The 25,405-nt window shown below is 36.4% G+C and overlaps 2 protein-coding genes across 8 annotated transcripts; one reads left to right on the top strand and one right to left on the bottom strand.

Annotated features, from left to right (window-relative positions):
- Nucleotides 1–937: 937 nt before the first annotated feature.
- LOC110816269 (Nucleotide-diphospho-sugar transferases superfamily protein) lies at nt 938–18,414 on the top strand. Of its 7 annotated transcripts, none has more exons than XM_088208608.1 (18): nt 942–1,297; nt 2,297–2,359; nt 3,295–3,350; nt 3,453–4,996; nt 5,106–5,283; nt 5,397–5,536; nt 10,564–10,738; nt 11,255–11,356; nt 11,556–11,627; nt 11,961–12,077; nt 12,197–12,274; nt 13,096–13,158; nt 13,233–13,329; nt 13,470–13,548; nt 13,620–13,831; nt 15,539–15,684; nt 16,995–17,117; nt 17,925–18,414. In XM_088208608.1, the coding sequence occupies exons 7-18, from the start codon at nt 10,583–10,585 to the stop codon at nt 18,075–18,077; spliced, it is 1,398 nt and encodes a 465-aa protein (XP_088064734.1). In that variant the 5' UTR covers nt 942–1,297; nt 2,297–2,359; nt 3,295–3,350; nt 3,453–4,996; nt 5,106–5,283; nt 5,397–5,536; nt 10,564–10,582; the 3' UTR covers nt 18,078–18,414. The 7 variants fall into 7 exon arrangements, with proteins under 7 accessions (XP_088064735.1, XP_021900083.1, XP_088064734.1 ...); XM_022044394.2 differs by having other exon boundaries at nt 5,106–5,315; XM_022044393.2 differs by lacking the exon at nt 2,297–2,359 and having other exon boundaries at nt 1,215–1,297; nt 5,106–5,315.
- Nucleotides 18,415–20,011: 1,597 nt separating this feature from the next.
- On the bottom strand, nt 20,012–22,873 carry CB5LP (cytochrome B5-like protein). Its single transcript, XM_022044419.2, has 6 exons — nt 22,656–22,873; nt 22,384–22,485; nt 22,225–22,268; nt 21,122–21,199; nt 20,900–20,991; nt 20,012–20,407 (listed from the first exon to the last, which is right to left on the bottom strand). The coding sequence occupies exons 2-6, from the start codon at nt 22,451–22,453 to the stop codon at nt 20,341–20,343; spliced, it is 351 nt and encodes a 116-aa protein (XP_021900111.1). The 5' UTR covers nt 22,454–22,485; nt 22,656–22,873; the 3' UTR covers nt 20,012–20,340.
- Nucleotides 22,874–25,405: the final 2,532 nt, after the last annotated feature.

Raw genomic sequence — 25,405 nt, 5'->3', positions numbered from 1 at the left:
TGTTTCGCTGTTTTTTCGATTTTTTTTTGTACTGAAATAAATTAAAATTAAAATTAAATAGAACTAACTAAAATTAAATAAAATAAAATTAAAATTAAATAGAACTAATTAAACTAAATAAATTCAATGCCACCTAAAAATCCGAATAAATAAATTTTTTCAAATTAATTAAGCACAACAATGGGCGAAATATTACATCTTATAAAAAAATATTTCTATATTTAGAGATTTAATAATACCAAATATATTATGGATTGTTCAAATTAAAAATATAATACGGTATGCATAAAATATTTTATGAAAGATCAAATAAATAAATTATTTTACTTAAGAAACTATTAAAAAATAAAATTGGAATTATACTAAAAGTTGAAACACGCCAAAGCACCACAAAAAATGGAAAAAATCCTGCAACCTGGAAGTTAGAGGGGAAGGAAAAGGTAATTTACTTTTTTTTTTTTTTAGTTTTAAGATATTTTTTACTTACCACCTTGACCTCAGCCTAATAAAAAAAAAAACAAAGTAGGAATGAGTAGACTGCATTACTACGCATGTGGACTTTGGATGGAGGGTGGCATTAGCGAAAAAGGAGGCTGGAAGAAATAAACAAAGAATATGAGATGTCCCCACAAGCTACAACGACAGCGTTTGAAATTAAACAACGAAGATTCGGATCATAAAGTAGCATCTTCCTAACTAGAGCTTCGACCAATCCACACCTTCCACCTCGCGCGTGTCGCCTACCTCCCTCCTCCATTCGTACTATAAATAACCATCCCTGCTAACGGTCTCTCCCTCTCAGTTTCTCCTCTTTTAACGCACGCGCACCATAATAATTTATTTTCCTCTTTTTTTTTCTTTTTAATAATAAGTCTTTTTAGAAAAGAAGAAAAAAGAAGGATAGGGATGTGTATTTGTAGGTGTGGTCAATGAATGAGCGGCCTTTTGTCTTCGAATTATAAAATTACGCGGTCTCTCACACGACTCTCTTTTCTCTCTCTTTTGTCCCTCTCGCTCCTCCCTTCTCTCTCTCTCTCTCTGCTTCCGTTAATGGCGATCTGAGGCAAACGAGAATTTGCTTGAGAAAGGAAGGGAACTAGAGAGATTCTGGAGCGGACATTCTAGGCTTTGTTCTTTCTCTTAGCCGTATTCCTTCACAGAGAGGGGAGGTCGAGAGAGAGAGAGAGAGAGAGAGAGAGAGGGAGCAAAAATGCCTGCATTGGACTCTATTGATTCCGCTCTCTTCTCTTTCAGCAAAGCCTTCTGTAGTCCTTTTGCGGTTTTCATCCAGATCCAGGTTCCTATTTTCTTTTTCTTTATTTAGATCCAGGTCTCTTTGGTTCTTCAGAAGGTTGAGGAAGGGAGAAAGTACGAATTATGTACATTATGGCATTTCTGTGGCCTTATGGATTTCTTGTTTAAAGTAAAGCAGATATCAATTTTCTTTAGGTTAATGGTGTTCGCTACATAATTAGAACCTAGTTTTCAGATTCTTACTTATTACTTTTGTTTTCCGGTAGTTTTATGTGACAGGCTATGGACTTCGGTTTCTTAATTTACGGGGAGCAATCGACGTTTTCGCTATGGCTATTTATTTTTTTTCTTTCAAAACTGCAAGTATTTATTTTCTTACCGTAAATCTTTGCTTATATACATTATGAAGCTTTGACGTTATGCAAAATCGTGTACGCTTTGATTTGATTATAGAAAGTCGGAAAGCATAACTCAATAATAGAATATTGGAAGTCCTTTTTCTTTTCCCTCCTGTCCTAAAAAGGTATACGTCGTTAACATCTATGTCTTGTGCCATAAAGAAGACCAAATGTTTGATTTCCGGTCACAATCGACTCAGTTTATATATAATTCAAAATTAGGACAAATGTCTCGTGTTGGACGAGAATGCTTATTTGGATGTGTATAGCTGGAAAACCCTCCACTGGAAACTTTTTCTTTTTCCATCTGATTTTTTTTGTTCCTGCCAAATCTAGTGTTTTTCTTTATAACATATGTAGATATCTCCTCAGGGAAAAAATCATTCAAAAAAGATATGCAGATAGAGATGGCAGCTTCACCGACTGCAAACAATACTGCTATATTCTCGATCACTAAAATGTTTATTCATCTATTTTACGTTAAGAGAATCCTTATGATTAGAAGGTACCTACGGGCTTTTAAGAAACTATAGTTGCATTTAGCATATGGAATTGAGGCTTCAGAAGTCAATTATGTGATTTCTCATAACTGATTCATGTATGCCCATGGTCCTTGCTGTTTGATAAAGAAATGTTCTTCACAGGGGGAGGATTTGGTATCTGGATGGATGACTTGTCTTATAGGGATCTGGTCAAAAGTTAATTAGGTGCGGAGGTGTCGTTTTCTCCATCTGTAGACATGAATCATGATAGCTTGACTAATATGGAAGAACTTTTTGGCATTGAACTAGCTGTTATCTTTGTTTGTATGCTGAAGTAGGAATATTTATTTCTTTTTCTTTACTAGTACGCAAGAACTTTTTGGTGTCAAAACAGCTGTTACCTTTAGTTGTATTCTAAGGTTGTCTTTATAAGACAAATGTTTGAATATTGGTTTAGTTTGGACTTCTCAGCCTATTTGCACAAAGTTGAAGTTCAGTCATTATCTGATTATCCAAACATGAAGAATAGGATTTGATATTGGTTTGATTCTCAAGGCTGCATCAATGTGCCACCATTTCTACACTTCTTGATTCTTTCTTTGTTGACCTTCTAATGGGAGTGGAATTTCTGCTTTTCCTGTCTTTCGCTGGGTGTTTTCTGTTTGTTGTGAGATAGTTGCATATCATCTCAATTGTTTTCAAATATTTCATGTTGTGCAAGGGCATGCCATTTTAATTATTTACAAACATTCACAGAAAGGGCAAGATAATTGAAAGTTGTGTGAAGATTATATGAGTTTTAAAGAATATCAAGTGGCAAATATCAGATAGTGTCAATACCTTATTGGCTACTGGGGTGCTGTTTTGGTGCTCCTATTAGCTTGGTTCCCATTTGTGGCACTTCAACTTAAGAACCATCAGTAATTGTGGTTTCCTTTTCTCTTTGTTCTTAAGAAATCATAGAATAATTTTATGATTTGATGGCTGCTTTGCAGCAAGCATTGTATTTGTTTTTATGTTTACATTTTTGTTCTGTTTGTTTTTTTATCTCTCCACTTCTATGCCTGTCTGTGTTTGTGGGAATGCTTTACACCTTGAACAGTGAAACTTTTAAAGTCTTCAATGATTGTAGTTCATTGTTTTTCTTTTGTTATTTGCAGGGATGTGTAATCTGCTTAGTTCTTGCCTTAGGGTGGGCTTTTGCTGCTTATATCAGGTATAAAGATTTACCAATAGAATTTTGGATAACATGGTTAGCTCATCCTTTGTTTTCATGGTCACTTTAAGAACTTGTGTTTTCCATTTAAATTTTTGTCAGGTACCTGACTCATTAGGGTTTCCAAGATAAATTTAGGAGAGCTAGGGGGAGAGAATAGAAGAAGAAATGAGGGAAAGAGAGAAGAATGCAGAGTAGAAGAGACAGTAGCAGAAATTTGAAAATTCTGGATAATTCTCATTACTCATTCTGGGACATAACAACCTAATAATAGTACCAATCATTGATACGAAGAAAGGACAGCAGTACAATACAACCGGGTGCCAGCTGCCCTTAGGAATATTCTAGCATATCTGAGCAAGACAGAAGTAGGTAATAAGGAAATACTAACAGAAAATAACTAACAACAATAGAAAATAGGTAGCCTCCTGCTACCCTAGCTGATTAGGCCATGAGATTCTCTCTTTGCTTGAAGGTTGAGTTGTCCTTAAGGTTTAAATGAGGAAACTGACTTTTCAAGAACTTCCTGTCTTCCCAAATAATTTCTTTAGGTCCCAAATTGACCCATTTTACCAACACTTATTCTATCAGTTTGCCCTTCCTCCATATGGTTCTTTTCTGCAATATGAATTCAGGTTCTACCTTGATCTGCCCTTCAACATCTGTTTCTGGTAACTGGTTGCCTTTTGGTGGGGGATTTCCTTGATGCTTAAGTAGTGAGACTTGGAAGACCGGGTTAATGGTGGCTTCAGGTGGTTATTCCAGTTTGTAAGCTACGGTTGTTACCTTCATAATTTTGAAGGGCCTATAATATTTTGGGGTTAACTTCAGGCATTTTTTATTGCCCATGCTCGCCTGCCTATAAGATTGGAGCTTAAGTAATACCAGACCCCCTTTTCAAAAGACCTCTCTGTCCTGATATATGCATAGAACTTCATTCTGTTATGGGATTCCAATAATTTTTCCTTCAGTAATTGATTCATTTCGTGCCTTTCCTCCAGCCATCCTTCCAATTCTCCTTTTCTTGTCTATTCCTCTTTGCTCAATGATAAATGGTGGTGCATATCCATGTAATGCCATGAATGGAGGAATTTTCAAGCTTGCTTGATAAGTCCTGGTGTACCTCCACTTGGTCAGATTCAACCATTTGGTCCAAGCCTTTGGCTTTCTTAATGTCATGCATGAGAGAGAATTTTTGATGCACTGATTTACTCTCTCAGTCTGCCCGTCAGATCGGCGGTGGTAGGTGGTGCTGAATTGAAGCCGAGTTCCCATCATCTGCATCAACTCCTGCTAGAATTGACTTGTAAAAATCCTGTCCCCATCTGTAACAATGGACTGTGCCATTCCATGCAACTTATAAGCAATATCCATAAAAACTCTAGCCACCTTTTGAGCTGTGAAAGGATGAGCCACAACTACAAAATGCCACGACTACGAAATGCACATAAATCTAATCTAGGCAGCTGCTCTATGAAATCCATGGTGACATGACTACAAGCTTGCTTTGGAGCTTGCAAGGGCTGCAACAGTCCGGAATATGGAACATTTTCTCCCTCGTACCTATGGCAAGTATCACATTTATGCACCCACTCAGTCACATTCTGCTTCATCTTCAGCCAACAGAATCCTTGTTTCAGCCAGTTGTAAGTGCTCCTTATGCCCGAATGCTCCCTCACTGGAGAATCATGATGCAATTTCATCAGCTACTCCTTTAACTTTGTATTTTCCCTGATAAACAGTCTGGTCTTGCAGTGTAGTAGTCCATGCTCATGTGTGTGGTGGTTTGGATCGGGGTGCTATGGTCAGTTTCCTAATGAGTTCCTGGGTCTTTGGATCTCTTGGATAGGATGAATGAACTTCTTGCATCCAAGTGGGCACCACTATTGAAGTGATTTAATTGAGTTCTGCCAGGGAATTTCTTCTGGATAAGGCACCAGCCGCTCCATTTTCAATCCCTCTCTTGTAAATTCTTTTGTTGTTTAATCCTAACAGTTTCACGATTCCTTTGGCCCGCATAAAAGTCTGATTTTTGTGCTCCAACAGGTGCTTAATGCTCTGCTAATCAGTTGATATGATGAATTCAGAACCCTTCACATAGTATCTCCAGCATGACACAACCATAACGATGGCTAGCAGCTCTTTCTCATATATGGAGAAGGACTGATTCTTAGGACCTTACTGAGGTAAGCTATTGGCTTGTCCTATTGCATTTTCTTATCCCCTTTTTGTAGGCATCGGCTTCAATAACAAAATGTTGGGAAAATCCAAGGAGTGCCAGGACTGGTGCTTCAGTCATGACTCTCTTTAGTGCCATGAAGCTTTCTCCAATTCCTCACCCCACAGAAAAGAATTCTATTCAAGAGATCCATCAGGGGTCTGCTTATACGTCCATAATTCCTCACAAATTTTATGTAACAGCTGATCAGGCCAAGAAATCCCCTCAGCCTTTTCACACTTGTCGGCCTTGGCCATATGGTCATGGCTTCAATCTTAGTGATGTCAGTTTGAACCCCTTCTTCTTTGATGATATGACCAAGGAATTCCACCTATTTTTGGCCAAAACAACATTTTGATTTTCGGGCATACAACTGGTATTGTTGTGGGATTCTAAGCACTTTCCCAAGGTGCTCTAAATGCTGCTCCATCCTTTTGCTATACATCAAGAATCATTAAAAAAAATTAGCACAAATTTTTGAGGGACTGAAAAGTGGCTGGGGAATTGGTAAGGCCAAAAGGCATTTTTTTGAATATATAGTGCCTGTTGTGAGCTCTAAATGCAGTTTTATGAGTGCTTTTGAGTCTTTATATGAATTTAGTTGTACCCAGCCTGAAAATCATTCTTAGAAAAAGATGGAAACCCCATGTATCTCATCTAATAAAATCATTAATGACAAGTAAGTATGAGGTACTTGTTCTTAACTGTTATGGCACTAAGTTGCCTATAGTTGTTATTAAAAAAAAAGTTACCTATAGTTGACACAAAATTTCCATGATCCATCCGTCTTTTTAACTCACAGATAAGAAATGCAGATGGACTATGACTATGTTGAATAATAGAGCTATCTAGTATTTACATGATTTGTTTTTTAATTTCAGCTCTTTCAGGGTAGTAGATAATTGTAGGACCTTGTATTGATGGGTGTAGCTCGGGAATCAGTGGGATAGGGTGATCTTGATCCCTGCTTGTGGCAGAGCCATTGGTTCCTTGAACACTTGTTGGTGTTCCCTTATAAGGGTCTGTAGGGGTTCCACCAGTGCTTCTGGTTCCGCTGGACTCTTTGTTAATGTGGGTTGAGATTGAATAGAGTAAATGGTACCAAGTGCTCCTTTGCAAGCCTTCTGCATTGACTTCTCAAGCCCTTCTCTTGTCATCCCCTTTAAGCTGTTCTTCCCCGCAGTTTTTGTATCTCCTTTGCCGTCCTGCCTGGGCTCTGTCATTTGTTCCTTATCATAGTTAAAAGAAACCAGGTTGTGTTTCCACATCCAATTTGTGCCCAAAATAATGTCATAATATTCCAGTCTACCACTGGGAAATAGCTTCTGAATTGTTGCTGTTGTATCTTCCAGTTCAGCTCAATTGTCTTGTAATTTTTTTTTTGAAAGTAAAAGTATAATATGTATTGCTATAAGCACCAAAATGGTGCAAATCATGTACAATTATTTACAGCTTAATCCTCCAAACAGAAAGTGTTCCTAAATATTTGAACCATAATCGGATGATGACCCGAAAGCAAAAATTCTAGTGTCTATTTTTTCAGTACATCAAAACCCTTTGTATCCTCTATTCCTTCAAAAGCTCTACAATTCATAACTTTCCATACAACCCAAAAAATACTTCGAGGAATAATGTCTGCCAAAAAATAGCAGCTTTTCAAACTCTCCCAAGCCCCAATCTCCTCCCTTACCGAGCCCGAAATAACCCAGTTGATCCCTAAGCATCTGTATACCTCACACCACAGTGGATAAACAGCAGGACAGTGCAGCAGAAGGTGGCAGCAAGATTCTTTAGCCTGTTTGCATAGGTAACAAGCATTAACCAAAGTGAAACCCCTTCTTTTTAATTTATCAATTGTTAAGATACACTTCCTGCTACCTTCCCAAGCAAGAGAAGAAACCCGAGGAGGGACCTTAACTTTCCAGATCTGTTTGAATGGGAATAAATTTTTTTCACCATCAATCATTTGTGCAGACACACCATGCTGCATCAATTTTTTGTACCAGGATTTTACCGGGAACAAACCTTTTTAATTGATATTCCACCAAGGCTTTTCCATATTGTTGCCCAAATTGACTCCAGCTAGGATCTTCATCAAATTTTTCGTACCCTAGCAATACGGCTCACCACCACCTCCCAATATCCTTCACCATTCTAAGTTCTCTCAAAACAATCCGAAACACGGGCTGCCTTGTGTATGGAGATAGCATAAACATTGAAAAATCTATCTCTGAGTGGACCCCCTTCCAGCCAATGATCATTCTAGAAACTGATTCGATTCCCACAGTCTACCTTCCAAGTAATTTGGTTCAGAAACTTTTCTTTACCTTTTTCAAATTTTTTCGACAAACATTTACTATGAGCTCTTTACCCCCCAAGAGTCAGCCACCCGAACGCATCCAGCCCATATTTGGAGGCAATCACTCTCCTCCACATAGCGTTATCCTCATTCATGAATCACCATAACCATTTATCTTGTAAAGCTTGATTCATCTCGATCAAAGACCGTATCCCTAGTCCACCCTTCTGTAACTGTTTTTTCAATTCGTTCCAAGCAACCAAATGAAACTTTCTAGCATCCACACTATCTTCCGAAAGAAATTTTAACTGAATAGATTCTAATTTTTTTGCAACACTAGCCGGAATAGTAAACAAAGATAGGTAATAAATTGGCAAATTGCATTGTGTTCTTTTTACTAGAGTCAAGCAGCCACCTTCAGAGAGCAGACCCCGCTTCCACCCTGCAAGTCTCCTCTCAATTTGGCTGTTAAGCAGTTCCCAAACCCTTTGATCTTTGTAAGTAGCACCCAATGGCAACCCAAGGTACTTAATAGGGAAATTTGATGATTTACAGCCAATAACCTCAGCCAAATTCGATTGTTGCTCCATTTCACCCGTCCCTACAAACTCAGATTTTGCCAAATTTATTTTCAGATCTGAAACCACTTGGAAGCCCATTAAAATATATCTAATATTCATCACAGCTGTGTTCTTCAGTTTACAAAAAAGTAGGACATCATCTGTAAAAAATAGATGTGTGATCTCTTCCATACAACTTCCGTCACCAACATGCAGACCCGAAAATAAGTTCAGTTCCCTAGCTTTTAGAAGCATTCTATTCAAATCCTTCATTACCACAATAAACAAAAGTGGTGATAGTGGGTCCCCTTGTCTCAATCCTTTTGAAGACTTAAAAGATTCTGAAGGTTCTTCAGTTATGATTACCGCATGAGACACCGAAGTGATACAGGATGTAATCCATTTTCTCCATTTATCTCCAAAACCCAATCTTTTCAGCATTTAATTAACAAAAGCCCAATTCCCGTTGTCATATGCCTTTTCCATATCTAGTTTACATAAAACAACTCTCCTCTTCTTTTTAAGCATCTCATCAACAATCTCATTTGCTATAAGTGCAACATCTTCCTCCATTGGTTCCACTCTTTCCTCAGCCTCTTCCTCTCTTTTTTCCCCATTGACCTCGAGCATCATCAACTGTTTTTCCTTATACTGGTGGCGTGGAAAATATTTCTTTTGGCACATACAGGTATTATTCTTCCTTGGTTCTGTGTGGGATGTTTTAGGGGGCAGTGTTGAGTTGTTTGGTCTTTGAGATGATGGATTTTTGTTGAGTTCTGGTGGATTTGGTGAAAAGTTTGAAATGTGAGGTTTGTAAGGTGGGTGGGAGTATTTCCAGGGTCCTCTATGCCTCCTCATCATACTCGGACTGCAGCAAGCTTTGCTCATAAGCTATGTTGAGTGTTGGGGTTTGTAAAAGCCAATAGGCCTTAGTTTCTCCTTGATGTCACTTATGAGGTTTGATGTGAAATAAACTTCATCAAGCGGGGGTTTATTTTCAGCATCATCAACCTCAATTTCTCAAAACACTCCTGGCATTCTGGTAAGCTTCCTTCTTGCACCAGCTTGTTGAAATCTCCTAGCACATTGGCCACCGAAAGGTCTCCAAAACACCTACATAGTTCTGTCTCAGATTGGATCTAGTCCCTTCCTCCTCCTTGTGCTTGCTAGCCTTGGTACCAAATGTCTAGCTTATCTTCAAGACACAGGGCAGCTACTTCTACTTTTTGTTCATCAGGGCCTCCATAAATCTGAAAATATTTATGGCAATGCCTAAGCTACACTCTGGGGTTTATTCTTTTGAAAATGGGAATGCCAGTGTGAGGTACATTGCCTCCCATGTTCCCGAGGGTGTTGAGAGTTTGGCTGCCACCCAAATTATCCTTGGCTCCAGGAGTAGGCAGATGCCTCTGTTTGGTGTAGGAGCCTGTAAAATTTGGCCCTAATCGGTCGGTTGTATGGTAAATGGTGGTAAAGGAGATGGTTTTTGAGGAGGTTGACGTGGTGTGAAGAGGGTTTTGATGGTTTTCGCCATCATTGCCTACATACAGGCATCATTGCACCCATAGCTTCATATATTTCAATCATAAAGTCCTGGAGTCGTTGGTCATTCCCACGGATAATGTCCTCAAGTTGAGACATTCTCTGGGTATCACTCATGGCGGCATTTCTTTTTCCCTTTGCCAGCTTGGAAACAGCTGCTATGGGTACTCCGGGGTCATTTCACTCTGATACCGGGTTGTCTGGTACCTGAGTCATTAGGGTTTCCAAGATAGATTCAGGAGAGCTAAGGGGAGAGAATAGAAGAGGAAATGAGGAAAAGAGAGAAGAATGCAGGGGAAGAATACAGAGTAGAAGAGACAGCAGAGGAAATTTGGAAATTCTGGATACTCATTCTGTCACATAACAACCTGTTAATAGTACCAATCGTCGGTACGTTGAAAGGACAAGGGTACAATACAGCTGGGTGACAGCTGTCATTAGGAATATTTTAGCATATCTGAGCAAAACAGAAACAGGTAATAAGGAAATACTAACAGAAAATAATCAACAGAAATAGAAAATAGGCTGCCTCCGTCTACCCCATATGATTAGTCCTTGACAAATTTCTCATGCTAGTTTATCTCTTCACTGCAGGAATAGAGAGATCAAGAGAATGAAGGATAGCATGAGAGCTGGCAATGCTTTTGCATTTCTGTGTCATAATATTAACGAGCTTGAGCACTCTAATCAGGTCAATCTTCCAAGGGTGACTGTTGTTATGCCTTTAAAGGGTTTTGGCGAGCATAATCTACATAACTGGAGAAGTCAGGTGAGTGTTTCACTGGCGGGATTCTAATGTTCTTTGATTTAAGAACTTTTTCTCTGATGGGAAAGAAAAAATAAAACCACTCAGGGCAAGCCTGGTGGTGGGTGAATTTCTTAATCTGGCATTTCAAGAGCCTGACCCAAATCATTTTCTATTAAAAAAGAATTCTCATCCCTGCTTAAGAAAGTACTTTTTAATTTTTGAGGCAGTAGACAATGAACGACTGCATCAATTTCATTTAAAAACTATTTTGAGCATGGTTGCAATTTATACATCTTCGCCATCATCACCAAATAAAATAAAGTTGATGTCCTTCGTAATATCTTGGGAACTGGTTTCTCAAATGAGACGTGCCAACTTTTTTCCTTCTAGCTAATCATTGGGCATCTGGAATATGATTCAGGTTTACTGTTTGCTATCGCATCTGAAATCCTTGCTCTAGTAATGAAGTTTTGCATCTTAGTTGCTAAAATATTGTCATTGTTAAGTGCTTCAATTTTAATTCATTAATTAACACAGATCACTTCTCTCTATGGTGGTCCATTGGAATTTCTTTTTGTGGTGGAAAGTACGGAAGACCCTGCTTATCATGCTGTATCTCGGTTAATATCAGATTTTAAGGTATTGTAATATTTTGATTGAAGTATGTGGCTTCATCTTTTCCCAAAATTTTCTGTTCTTTTTGGTGGATAAGTCTCAATGTCAAATCTATTATTCTTGCCTTTTGCTATCTTCCATGAATGTGGCTATTTGAGGACTTTTATTTGAACTTTTTCATTGTGGCTCTCCTTGTTGATTTTATGCTGTTTAATGTGCGCAGGATGATGTTGAAGCTAAGATTGTTGTAGCTGGTTTATCAACAACTTGTAGTCAGAAAATTCATAATCAGTTGGTAAGTAAGAGGTTTTTACAACTTGCCAAATAGCCTTTATGAGTTGTCGATTATGCTTATAGTATGATTTTTTGTTCTCCTCTCTGGTGGGAAAACATGATTGCCGGTCTTGTTTCCAGATCTTGGCTGTTTTTAGTTTATATTCTATGGATAGAATATATGTCTAGATCAAGTGTTGGGTAAAGTTTGTAAATTAGTGAAATCTCTGAGGAGTAAATTGAAAAGTCTACGAAACCTGCATCTACATGCTTATTTTAGACTGGTTGTTTGCCTGGTCTGCTAGTTTATGTCCCAGGTTAGTGTTAAACTATAAGCCATGGTGCCTTTTTGTAGGTTGGAGTTGAGAAAATGCACAAAGACAGCAAATATGTATTATTTTTGGATGATGATGTTAGGCTGCACCCTGGGTCAATTGGGGCCCTCACTGCTGAGATGGAGAAAAATCCCGAGGTATTGTAGCATGAACACTGGTAGCTACAAGAACAAATATAAGCAAATTGGATATTACCAGAAAGCTAAACCATGGATTCTTTTTTTATGGTGTTAATTGTAGCATCGGTGTTGTGCAGATATTTATTCAAACTGGGTACCCTCTTGATTTACCTTCTGGAAGCTTAGGGAGTTACTGCATTTATGAGTATCATATGGTATGGTTTCATTCATAGGAGTTACTGAATCTGAAGCTTAGTTTTTCTTTGCTATGTCGTGTGTCTATACATGAGTCATGACCTTAAGCATTCTTTATTATGAGAAGTTCCACCAATTTCAATATTCCACAATTACAATGCCATTACTTCAAATATGTAATGACAGTATACATCATGGCTCAGCTTGGCTTTGGAGAAGCTCCCATTTATGCAAAATAAAGAAAGGGATAAACCAATGGGTTTTTGTTGGTCACTTAAAAAAATGTGATTTCCTGGTCATTCAATGACAATGTGATTTATCCTAGGTATCATGTATAAGATTTTATTTTGTTCAAATTTCAAATTTCAAATTTTATTTTTTTCGATTTTTTTTTTCAAATTCCATAATAGCAAATTACAAATATTTCTTGAGGTGTTAAATTTAAAGTTCCCATATTTAGTTGCATTAAGGAAAGACTTAAATAGATCGACAACCAGATCTCTTTGCAATTATGGTTTTTCTTCTACAATAATGATGCTTAATGTTGGTCAGGAGCTGAAAACAATGATTTGGGAACAAAGCTGTAGACTCTCACTTTTGATCACTAGGCTAGTGGCAATCCTGGCTGGATTAACTTTATGTTCGATTTGCCAGTGTTTATTAGAAAATAGACTCTTTCTAAGTCAAAATTGTATATCTATTGGCCAAACCCCGCTCCCCAAGGGAAAGAAAATTGCGCATCTTATAGGTATTTGGTTGGTGTGTGTTTTTCTACTTGCTCCATTTAACTCGACTATTACATTGTTCAGTTAATGAATGGTTTGGACTTTTCTGTTCATAGCCTTGCTCAATGGGATTTGCTACTGGGGGAAAAACATTCTTTTTGTGGGGAGGATGCATGATGGTAAGTTGTTACTAACTTCTCTTAAGTGCCGAGTCTAGTACGAGTGTTATTCTGATTGCTCTAGATTGTTTCAGATGCATGCAGATGATTTTAGACATGACCGTTATGGTGTGGTCTCGGGGCTTCAAGATGGTGGATACTCTGATGATATGACTCTCGCAGCTATTGCTGGTAATGTACTTAATTTTCTCTTCTCTGTTCAAACTAGAGCTAAATCAAGCTTTCTGTCTCTATAGATTGATCTTAGTATATTGTGATTGTAGACTGCTGAAAGCTGTAGCTTTGGATTGTTGTTTTACTGTTTCTTTCAGGGGCTCATAAGAGACTTATAACATCTCCTCCTGTAGCCGTTTTTCCTCATCCTCTCGGAAGTGATCTTAGTTTTGGGAGGTTTGTTTTGTGCATTTCTGAAACTTAATTTGCTGCACTTCTCTGTGTTAAAATTTTGACTTCTGATGTAGGTACTGGAATTACTTGAGAAAGCAGACGTTTGTTTTAGAATCTTATACAACCAAGGTTAATTGGATAATGAATCGAGCATTGTTTTCATCACATTGTTATCTCTCATGGGGATTTGTAGCACCATATTTTATGGCCGTGGTTCATATTGCAGCAGCACTGCGAATCTATGTTAAAGGGTATTCCCACGAGGAAACAACTTTTGCTTCTTCAGGTGAGCAGAGTTCTTTCCTACTTAAGTAGATTAAATGTTGATTAAGAATACAACTACTGACAGCAGCCTTCTTACAAAGAAGTTAACCTATTACCTTAGACTTGGTTTCCAGTGTAACCAAAGGATATGCATGCACAGGGTTTATTGCCCCAACAATCAATTTTCTGAAGGGAAAAAGTTGATAATTTTAGTACCAACCAACAGTGGTTATCAATGTTGATTATTAAACATATTACGTGTACTAAGGCATACTGCAGTTACAAAATGTATGGGCTAGTGACTGGGAACAACCATAAAAAGTTGATCCGTATGTAAGTGCATGGTAGGGTTCGTTGATTTTTTTTCTTAATGAAATAATCTGCTGGAGCATGTATGATACAGTTTTGTCATTGATTTGTCACATACTGTCACCATTTAGGTAACTGTAAATGCATGGTAGGGTTCCTTAAAATTTTCTTATTTTAGAAAAAAATGAAATGATCTGCTGGAGCATGTATGACAGTTTTGTCCTTGATTTGTCACATACTGTCACCATTTGGGTAACTTTCACCATTTAGTGTCTCCTAGCCCATTGCTAGTGCTTACCTGTCCACATGGGATTCGGGAGAGGTAGGGCTTTGTTTCACCTTGGAGCTCTCCTCTAAATAGGTCTTATCCTTCTTGCCACCTTATGAGTTATTTTGAAAGAAAGGAACAGAAGAGCTTTCGAGGGTATAAAATTTTCTTTTGATTGGTTCAAGGATTTATGACTCCAAATCTGAAATATTTTTTGATTTAAAGTCATCATCTACATAATTTTTCATATACTTTTGACTGATTTGTAAAGTTTTGCACTTGGGTTGTACCTCCTCGTTATATATAATGCACTATTTTTTTCTTCCAAAGAAATGGAGGGTTTATCCTTCTCCCGTAGTCACCCACAAAGAAAAATGTCTTGGCAGGGCTTTAAGAGTTAACTTACATCCTTTCAAAAAAATGTTAAATTAGAACAATGAACATAAAATAACATGATATTACAAGTGGGACTAGGTTATGAGCTCTGTAATAATTTTAGGGCAAAGTACAGTTTTATCTCATTTGATTTGGCTTTCTTTCAATTAAAGTTTTTGATTCTTTTTTGACAATTCAGTTCAGTAGTTTGGTCTTTTGCTATTTTATAGAAAAAAATTAGTTTTTAAAGTACATCTTAATCTGTCCAGGTATCTAACAATGAACAGTCAGAAGTTTAACCAAGCAAAATCAAAGCTAGGAAGGAAAAACCAAAAATTTAGAAGATAATAGCTTAACAAATAAGGATCTTATGTATGATCACAATAAACTAAATTAAAGAGATTGAATTGTGAAAAGAAAAAGAAACAAGAGGGTTTGAATTGTAATAAAATCAAATAATGGGTGAAAAATTGTACTTCACCCATAAGTTTAACATGGTCTCAATATGATTTTCTATGTAAAAGGTAGTGTATGATGTGGTGTTTGACAGACATTTTTAGCTCTGGGGAGAAATGGACTTACGAGAATTTTGTACTATAAGCTTAGGTTTTGTAGCAAGAGCACTCTTTTTTCACTTTCGCAATGATGTCCAGTACTTGTTCTGATGAGATAAGGTGTACTGGGAGGAAGGAGATGAAAATAGGAAGTTCGTTCTATTTTGATACTTGGGTTTTATTACATTAAGTTCTAACAGTGACAGATATTGCTTTTGCCCAGGGTTGTTACTTGTTAGCTGGTTAGCTGTATGCACCTTTATTGAACTTCTGTCAATGTGGAACTTGACGAGGATAGAGGTTCAGCTATGCAATCTTTTGTCACCCGAGGCACCCCGCCTCTCGCTTGCTACTTATAACTGGGGCCTAGTGAGTCTCTTACTCTCGTTGTAGGGTCTAATAACTTGTCGGACTTCTTTTACGCATGCAGTATTCACTTTATTACCGTTTATGCCTTTTTCTCTTATTCTGCCTAAGTAGTTCGGGATATACTTTTACATTTGCAATATTCATCTTTATTATGGTTTATGCCTTCTTCTCTTATTCTGCCTAAGCAGTATAGGATATATTTCTTTTTGTTTTTTGAAAGAAAGTTCATGACATTTTTAAAATTATCCCTTTTTTGGTCAAACTTTTAGCTCTGGTCAGAACAAATAAATTTAATTTGTAAAATTCATTTTAAATCTACGACTTCATTTGGTGGTGCCCTACAAACTTGTTTTTAATGGTTGTCAATAAAAGCATGCTGTTGTAATAGTGTGTCATAAATTATTTTATGAGATGCTATAAAAAGATATAATTTGGTGACTATATGTAAAAATATTGTGGAAATACAATTAATATAATTTCGTTATATTTAAGGAATTTTTTTTGTCTTTTTATAAGTTGGAATATATCTATGTTTTCCATATTAATTCTTTGATAAGATTATGTATATAGTAAGTAATTAAAATTAGTCAATGATTTTTATTTGCTTCCTTTGGAAGCAAATGCGTTGCTTTGAGAAAGTAACCATGTAAACCAAATTTGCTTTTTTCCAATTAATTTTTTTTAAATAATTTAAAAATATATTGATTAATACAAATGTTTTATAAGAATTAATAGAATTTAAAATATATTGTTTTTCCACTTGAAACTCTCTAGAAGATTAATTTTTAAGATTTTGTCAGGGATTTTTGTCATGCTATTGATAAAGTAAGCGTGTCCTTCCAAACCAATTCTGAAAATGAAGTTCATTGGTTCCAAACATAGGCTTAGTGATTTCTTTAGTTTCATTATTTCCTTGAATGTCAGCGGAATCTTTACCTTTGAAGTGAATAATCTAAATTGTTAGATGCATGATTGTTAAATTTATACAAAAGTCAAGGTCTGTCAAATTTCATTTGGATTGGATCAAGTAGGTTTTTTTTTGGCTAAAAGATTGGATTAATTAGTTATTACGGTTAAACCATGGATGAGTTTTGAAGAGGAAAAATAATAAACTTGCGCTAAAAGAGGAAACAGGGGTTTTGGGAAAATTGAGATCATGCCTGAACTGTCATTAAAACTTTGATGTTTGAACAGCACTTGGGTTAGAGCCGGGACATGATGATATCCCACAAAAAGAATTGGGTGGTTATCTAAAAAATATGATGATAAATGAGCTCTGATGGTTAAGGAAACTGTTTATGCTTGAGCAGGTATTCATTGCAATATTGGTGGACAACTTCTTATATCCTATCTCTGCAATGCGTTCCCATTTTTCTCAATCCATCAATTGGTCTGGTATTCGTTACCACTTGAAAAACGGAAAGATAAGCAAGGTATGCAGCTGGCTAAGGTCTATTGCTAATATCTGTAATGTCAAAAGTTCCATTTGGTATATAAAAATATTTTCTAATTCTTAATTTTTAAATCCATGTGTTTATATATGTACTTTTTCATAAATGAACGTAAGGCCATCGTAACTGTAAAATATGCAAATATAAACAAAATAGTTTCCTAAAAACCACTGAGAATGAGATTTTAAAATTTTCTAACTCCATTGTTTTGGCTATAATGTTTTTCATTGTTAACTAATTTATGTCATTTTGTGAATGACATACAATATAGATTTAGATAATGAAAGCTAAAAAATATTCTCATGTACTAAACAGATTACTAAAATACTTTCTGGTTTTTATTTTCTAAGTTTATATGTATTTTTTTGCAAAATTTCATTCATTTCATTAATTATATAGTAAATGCATATAAAGTAACTTAGTATATATTTATGCATGTATTCTTTTATAAAAATATGTAAGATTATGTGTATTTGTGGAATAATCAAGCATAAAAAAATTGGTTTTCCAGAAATACTAAAAACAACATAATTCTATTATCTTTTTAGCCATCGCTCTCTTCATTTTTAATAAATTTATATTTTTTTATACACAAAAAATATATAAAGAAACCAAAAATTAAAAAGATGTTTTTATGTACCAAGTGGAATCTTAGTTTCTCTTTGCAGAATACTGTCTTTTGATGTATGCTATTGTTTATTTTGTGCTGTAAGAACTTCAAAGTTGGGTGAATATTCTATCCCCCAAATGTTGTTGAGTTTCTTAGTAGTTATTTGACCTATTATGCAGATTGAAAGAAGCAAGGATAAAGGTCCAAAATTTACAGACCTGGGAGGAAAACATATATATGGTAAGAAAGGAGTTCCTCCCAAGGTCTCATTCATCAGCTCCTTGGCCAGAAATTTAGCTCAATGGCATCAGCCCAAGAAATTTGATGTATAGGAAGTTTAGAGATCGTGATATTGATCAATTTTCGACTACTCTTAGGTTTGATGGGCAGCAGAAGTTTCTGAAGCAGAAATGCTTGCTTCTGGATTTTTTTGGTCACCATAAATCCCTTGGCAATTCCATTTTGATTGATTCTAGTGATTTAGTAATTGTTTTCTTATTTTTTCCACCCCATTCATCCAAATTTATTCTTCTTTGGTCAACCCAAGTTATCCGGGCTGATTTTTTAATATCTTATTATTCAATTTGACGGATGCTTGTGTAGTTGAATTCAGAAGTTACTGTTTTTGTGCTGTTATTGTAACATTAATGCATATCTCAGTTTTTTTCCCCCTTGGGAGTCTCCTTGATTCTGTACAAGTGGGACAGTTTGCGAGGTGTTATTGTGGCATTTGTGATTTTCCGAAATGAATTGGGATGATGGTGTTGAATTGATTGGTTGTCTGCTATAGGGGCCCAAAAGGAGGATAAGAAGCTAGGTAAATGAAGGTTAGGCTTTTCATAATTGATTTGTCGGTGAATTATATGAAAATATATAATTTGATTATTTGAAATCGTATAAAAACATAATTTGGTCGTTTTGACTATAAGAAAAAATAACAGATTTAAATTTTATTATAAATGTCCATTACATTCTTATATATTTTATCCTATATTGACAAAAATCATTACGTTTGCCACCCATACGCCATCCAACTGCTCATCAAATGCAGCTCGTATGATTGTCTTCTCCATTATTCTCAAGCAAATTTGTGAAAAATCTATTGAACTAATCTTCAAGCTGTGCGAGGGCCAAAAGTGCCCAAATTTTTTAATTCAAGGGTAGCATTTGATGAGCTAACCTTTCAATGGAGGTACATTGAGAAAAAAAAAAAAGAAAAAAAAAATCAAGAGAGAAGAAACAGAACCAGAGATTCCATAGAAGCAACAAAATCCTATTTTCCAAAGGTACCATATATTAGGGGATAACAGAACAGCCAAGATGCAAATGCAATCTCTTAAAATTCCAGGAGCGAGTTAGAGCACGAAATAGAGTGGTTTTTTCAAAAAGATAAACAACCAGGCCATTAAAATACAGGTGTAGTGCTTTCAGTTGATTGAATCTCTATCGACCATAGAGCCATCCATAGCAGAAGCATAATCGATTCTCTTCTCTTATCCTTCCATAATATATGCTGTTGATGATAACTTGTTACCTAAGAAATCTATCCTGACATGTATTTCGTGACTTTTGATAAAGATTTTAAACACCTCCTGATAACACAAATTGACTCTGAAAATAACTCAGAATCTTCACTGAAACTCTATTCAAAATATTGCTAAAAACCTAATGCAGCTTTTAAAGCTATTTCCTTGTAAACGCCTGGTTCTCATATTTTCCTTCATGATAATCATTATCAACTTACTTGTGCTCCCTTTTTAGACAAATTATTTGATCACAACATGCTCTTTGAGGAGTCTTACAGCACAAAACTTCCCAATAGCTTAGACAGGTTTTACAGGAGACCTGAGAGCCCCGAAATAAAATTACTATATCACTTCCCCTTCTAACTACTAAATATAGGCTAATGTCTTAACAAATTTCTTTTTTTGAAATAAAAAGTGAAGTATATATTAATATGGTACCAAAAAAAGGTATTGCCCATTTACAAGAACTAATGTCTTAGCAAATGTGGTTACAAATATTTTTAGAGATAGTCAGGAACCACCAAAATGGAGCAACTATCTTACGACAGGGAATAAAGTTGCCGCGGACCAGTTTTTTTGGGGGGGTGGGGGAAGGGGATCTCATCTTTATGTAAAAAAAGATTCAGTGCCTAAAGATTTAGGATACGAATCTCTTACATAAATATACACGTATGTATATATAGATATGCAACTAATTTTGCAGATCTACATTAAACATTAAAAGCCTTAACTCAAGAACACATTAAAATGTAAATTTGCAAATAAATTCCATGTATCTATAAGACTGTCTCAAACAAATGAATGCCAAAAAAGAATGTGAAATTAATCAGCAAATCTATATGTTTCTATATTTTATAAACATAAAAATCTAGATTTACGTATGAATTTCACATTATTTTGTGGGAGTCATTTATTCCAGACAGTACAAGCTTTTTAAGAATAAACAATTGTTGGGTCTGAATGGAAAAACATAAGCCAAGTAAAGAAGTAATGCTACATCGAATAAGAAAAGCCAACACAAAATAAATGTTGTTTGTTAACTTTTTACTACTCGAAAGTCATTATAATCTTACTGCTTCAGCTCTCCAATGCAGAAGTCATCGATCATGTCAAAAACACGGGTTGCATGCTGTGGCCTGCCAGAGAGAACATGTCCAGAAAATAAAAAATTAAGCAATCCTCAATGGCAAATAACAAAAGATAAACAGACTTGTCTTAATTTAATAGTAGTAAGTCTTCAAAAGGAAAGGAAAATGAGGAAATAAATATTTTGCCACAAGATTTTCTCAGCTTGTCTTCCAGTAGGATGATTATCCTACTCAATTGTCAATGAGATATTGAAGTATCTACATCCCATAGCCACACCCAAGCCCATATGTAAGGGATATTGAGATAAGATGAAACCATAAAAATAAGAAAGCTTGATCTGTTGATTCTAAGAAAGAGGGATGATGATTCTTCCATGTTTCTCTCAAAGGGGCACAAAAAGAATAACAGAACTGCAAGTCTCAACTATATGTTGCTTCCATTTGCAGCATTGATAGGGAGGTGAAAAAGACGAATTCTCTCTTCATGCTAGTTGTTGGAAATGGAAAAATAAATTGAGGTAGCAGTTGAGAGATTGATACCCATAAAACCCTTCAGTTGAATCATCCCCAGCATGATTTAGAATGGCGTCACCACCAGGGTGTTCCTCCACATATGAGGTAACATCATACACCTGTAGTTAAATTTAAATCAGTGAGGAAGGAAGAAGGGTAAGAGAATTTTGCTAAAGAGCAAAGATATAAACACCTTCAGAGGTAATAGGATTCAAATGAAGCAAAAAAAGGCAAAGTAGGAGATGTTACCCTGTCCTTGATGATTATCCAACAATCTGTTCTCTTATTATGCAGAGCTACTTCTGCTTTAGTGTATACTTTTGATTCCTGAGGGCAAAAGAAAACATTTTAGAAGGATTCAGGAGCTAAAAGTCAGATAATTCTCATATATATATATATATACATATCATAAAAGCTGTGCATATTGTGTTTGGATACAAAAATGAAAAGATGAAGCTATCGTTGTCTAGTTGATCACCTAAATATTTGATCTGGAGAATTTCTTCTCTTCTCATAACAGCTACTCAAAAGAAAGTAAACAGAACGATAAAACCACAACCACATTACAAGGAACCAGAAAGTAAAACGATCATGGTCCCTGATTCCCCCTAAGCATTCTCATGTGCATACTGCACAAAACCATGACTATATATATAGTGGTAAGGATCATTTAGAAGGTTAGATTTTAATTAGCTAAACACTAAGAATACTAAACACAAGTAAAGACATCTTCTTCTCTCTAAAACCCCAAGTTTAGGGATCATAGACAATAATCATCTGATGTATAAGGATAGCTTCTGCTCTAACATATTAATGTTCCACTAAACTGTAAACTATGTCCAGCAGCAGTTAAGAATCTCAGCAGCACTATAACTTGCTGCACGTAAGAATGTTCAATCCTCGGCCAACCATTCTTGAAGTGTGTTCATGACTTCAAACATGATAAGCTTGTTCTCAATTTCGAATTTCTCCGCCAGCTAAAAGATAATGACTTTTTCCACGTGTTTCATTTATACAAATAACAGTGGGCAAAAGAATCAGAACTACCAAACTAAATTACAATATAAGGAAAACTAGGCTTCTTACCCACCACCTCCCTCTTCCCCCCACCACCACCTACTTTGATGTATTAATTTGCATATTCAGGAGGGATAATATAAATCCTTTCGATGAATTTGGATAAAAACGTTTTTCTAGTTTGATTAATTAATCATTTAATAGATTCTCTCAACAAGCAATCACTGAAGTGGCCGGTGTTATGCAAATATAGCAGTTAAAAATAAGCCTATCAGAAATATCAAGAACAGCAAACAATGGCGAGTTCTTTCAGAGTTGAAAACTACCACAAGTACCTTACTATTGTTACTAACATTTGACTGGATCTTTTTTGCATGACCTGCATAGAATATGATCTCATTAATCATATTATACAAAATATACATTATGATTAAATGGATTAACCCAAAACCTTTAGAAAGAAAATCAAAGACTTTAAAAATAAGCAGATTTACCGTGTCGCGGGATCAAAATAAAAGCCGCCAAGAAGACACCCAAAATCAATACCGCCACAGCTATAATCATATCTCAAATCCAGCTCCTAGTAGTTGCTCAAGCTGATTTAACCAAGAATAATCAAGAAATTCAAAAAATGCCCATTAAATAATTTACTAGATGTTGAAAATGTTGAATGAAAACATAGAAAGGGTGCATTTAAGCGCAATGATTGGCAATAAGAGAAAATGAGAGAGATGGAGCAGCAGAAACGGAATTTGAGAGAAGTGACCTGTTAAGGTAGAAAAGCGTGAGAGTATAGTGACGTTTAGGCGAAGATTGCGGCGGAGAGAGCTTTGTATCAAATTCGCCGGCGTGATCTTGATTCCTCACTGCGAATTGCTATGGAGCTATGGCGGACTGTCACTGCTCACGAATTTTTTATTGATATAATTTGGATTTTAAATTAATGGTAATTGAAAATGAGTAACAGTCTAATTTACCCCATCTCGTACTTGCTTCTATGTTCTCTTTGATACTCCTGAATTACCTTTTTTAAAACAAAAAGATTGTTAGCTTTTTAATTTATTGTAATTATTTTAATTAAAAAAAATTAATTATTATATAATATTTTTTAAATCAGAATAGTAATAGTTAATTTTAAAATTTAACTTAATTATTGTACAAATCTATTAAATAAAATATTATGATTAATCATTAACGATCTATAATATACTTAAAAAGTAGTAGAGTTTTGTATTACTAATATGTTCAAGTTTATAATTTTTAAATAAAATACTAAAATTTTAAATATTAAACTATTAAATTGATAATTCATATCATATAAAGTTAACAATAAAAAAAAATTTATTTAGATATTTAAATTTTTGAATTACATATGTTTTTTTTTTGGACTATGAAACTTAAGTTTGATTCAAATATTTTAATACATTTCACTAATGTAGAAAAATATAAAATTTAAACTCAAATTTACATTTTTATAAAAATAAGTAAAAGTATTTATTATGATTTTATATTAAATTTTGTAGTCGATTTTATTTTGTTACTGTAACACCCAAATAAATAAATAAAATTTTTTATTTATTTATTTTATTTATTTATTTGATTTTTTAATTTAATTTAATTTACTTTAATTCAATGAAAATAAAAATAATTATAATGATAAAATTGAGTAAAAATATTATTTGGATTTAATTGAAATTGATTTTGGAAAAAATTGGTGAAAATTTGGATTCTAGGATATTTTTGAAAAGAAAATCGGAAACCGGGAGGTCAAAACGTAATTTAGAAAAGTTGTGTCACGTCAGCAGCCATGTCAGCGGCCCCGTCAGCAGTCCCGGCCAACCAGGACGCGCCGCGTGGCAAGGACATGCTGACCAGGGGACGGGCCACGGGGGCGATCCGCGTGCGCACGATCGGACGGCCCAGATCCGTTCCCGCGCGCACGGACGGCCCAGATCAACCGTACGCACGGACGGCCCAGATTCACGCGCACGGACAGCCCAGATTCAATCAGGCACGGACGGCCTAGATTGCATCGCGATGAACAGTCCAGATTTAATCCCAATTAAATCGCGATCGAACGGCCCAGATTCAATCTTGATGGACGGTCAAGATTAAAAGGCAAATGGTATAAATACCCCCACCCACACCTGACCAAAGAAACCCTAGCCGACAGTGCTCGTCGGAGAAGAAGAACCAGACGCCGGAGGAGCCGGCCGCCGCCACCCGCCGTCGCACCGGGGAAGTTTTCGACTGCTGATCGAGGTAATTTTTCTCTCCTTTGCTCGTTTTTCGACGCTGAGTCCGCCTATGGCCAAACCGGAGCCAAACTACCGGCCAAACGGCCGGAAAACTCAGCCGAAACCCAGCGGCCCCGCCACGCCCCTCTTCGGTTTTTGCCTCCGATGAGGCCCTTCCCAGCCTCTGTTTGATGCAAATTTTATACCACTGTGATCACCGTTCTTTTCTCTACAGGTTGATCGGAGCCAAACATCAAAACGCGACTCACGCCGGAGGAGCCGCCGCACCCGAGAGCACCGCCGCCGGTAAGTTTTGGTTTTTCGTGATTTTTCGGCCCACCGAGGGCCCTAGGGTTGTTCTATCGCAGGGACCGATGCAAGCGTGGCCGAATTTGGCCGAAAACAGCTAACCCGAGGCAAATCGCCGCCGCAAGCGGCGGAGCCGCCGTGCCAGAATTGCGATATTGGCCAAAAGGGGCCCTAGGTCTAATTTTGGATTTTTTGGATACGTGCGGGTACTAGTAATGCGTTTCAACTCTCCGGAAAAAATTTAGAGAAAATTAGGGACAGCTTGTAGGCGCACTGTAGAGCTGTATTCAGACCCCGAAACAAGTAAGGATCCCTCAGCCTATTTCCTATCACGGTATTAAAACTAAATAAATAATTAAACTGTACTGTGTGACTTTATAGATGTATAATTGATTTAGGTTGCCAATGGAGCCCGAGTCTGATACTGTGTTGGTTTATTATTGTTTGATTTAATTTCCAGTATTAAATGCAGTATGATGTTTGATGTAATTATATTATGGTCCCGTATGCATGAATCATGGTTTCCTGATTATGGTCGGTATTATGCATAACCCGATACTGTGTTGTCTTGTTTGGTGTCCATTACTGGTTTATATGTTGTGTGTGTTTGGTTTATTGAAATCAAGAAAAATGTCAAAAGTGTGGCGCCTGGGAAATTGAAGAAGAAGAAGAAAAAAACAAAAAAAAAAGGGGGGGGGGGGGGGGGCACGTCAGCAGCCACATCAGCAGACCCAGTCAGCAGTCCCGGCCAACCGGGACCTGCCACGTGGCAAGAGCAAGTCGATCCGGGACGGGCCACGTTGGCGATCTGCGTATGCGCGATCGGACGGCCCAGATCGAACGTGGGATCGGACGGCCCAGATGCAATCGCACGGACGGTCCAAATTCAATAAAAAACGGACGGCCCAGATTAAATCAAAATAGACAGCTGAGATCAAAAGGCAAAAGGGTATAAATAAGACTCCCACAC

The sequence above is a fragment of the Carica papaya genome, chromosome 7 (assembly GCF_054855325.1).
Source record: "Carica papaya isolate Zhongbai chromosome 7, ASM5485532v1, whole genome shotgun sequence".
Taxonomy (NCBI): domain Eukaryota; kingdom Viridiplantae; phylum Streptophyta; class Magnoliopsida; order Brassicales; family Caricaceae; genus Carica; species Carica papaya.
Note: the sequence above shows the minus strand (reverse complement) of the source record. Positions and strands in the feature narration are given on the sequence as shown.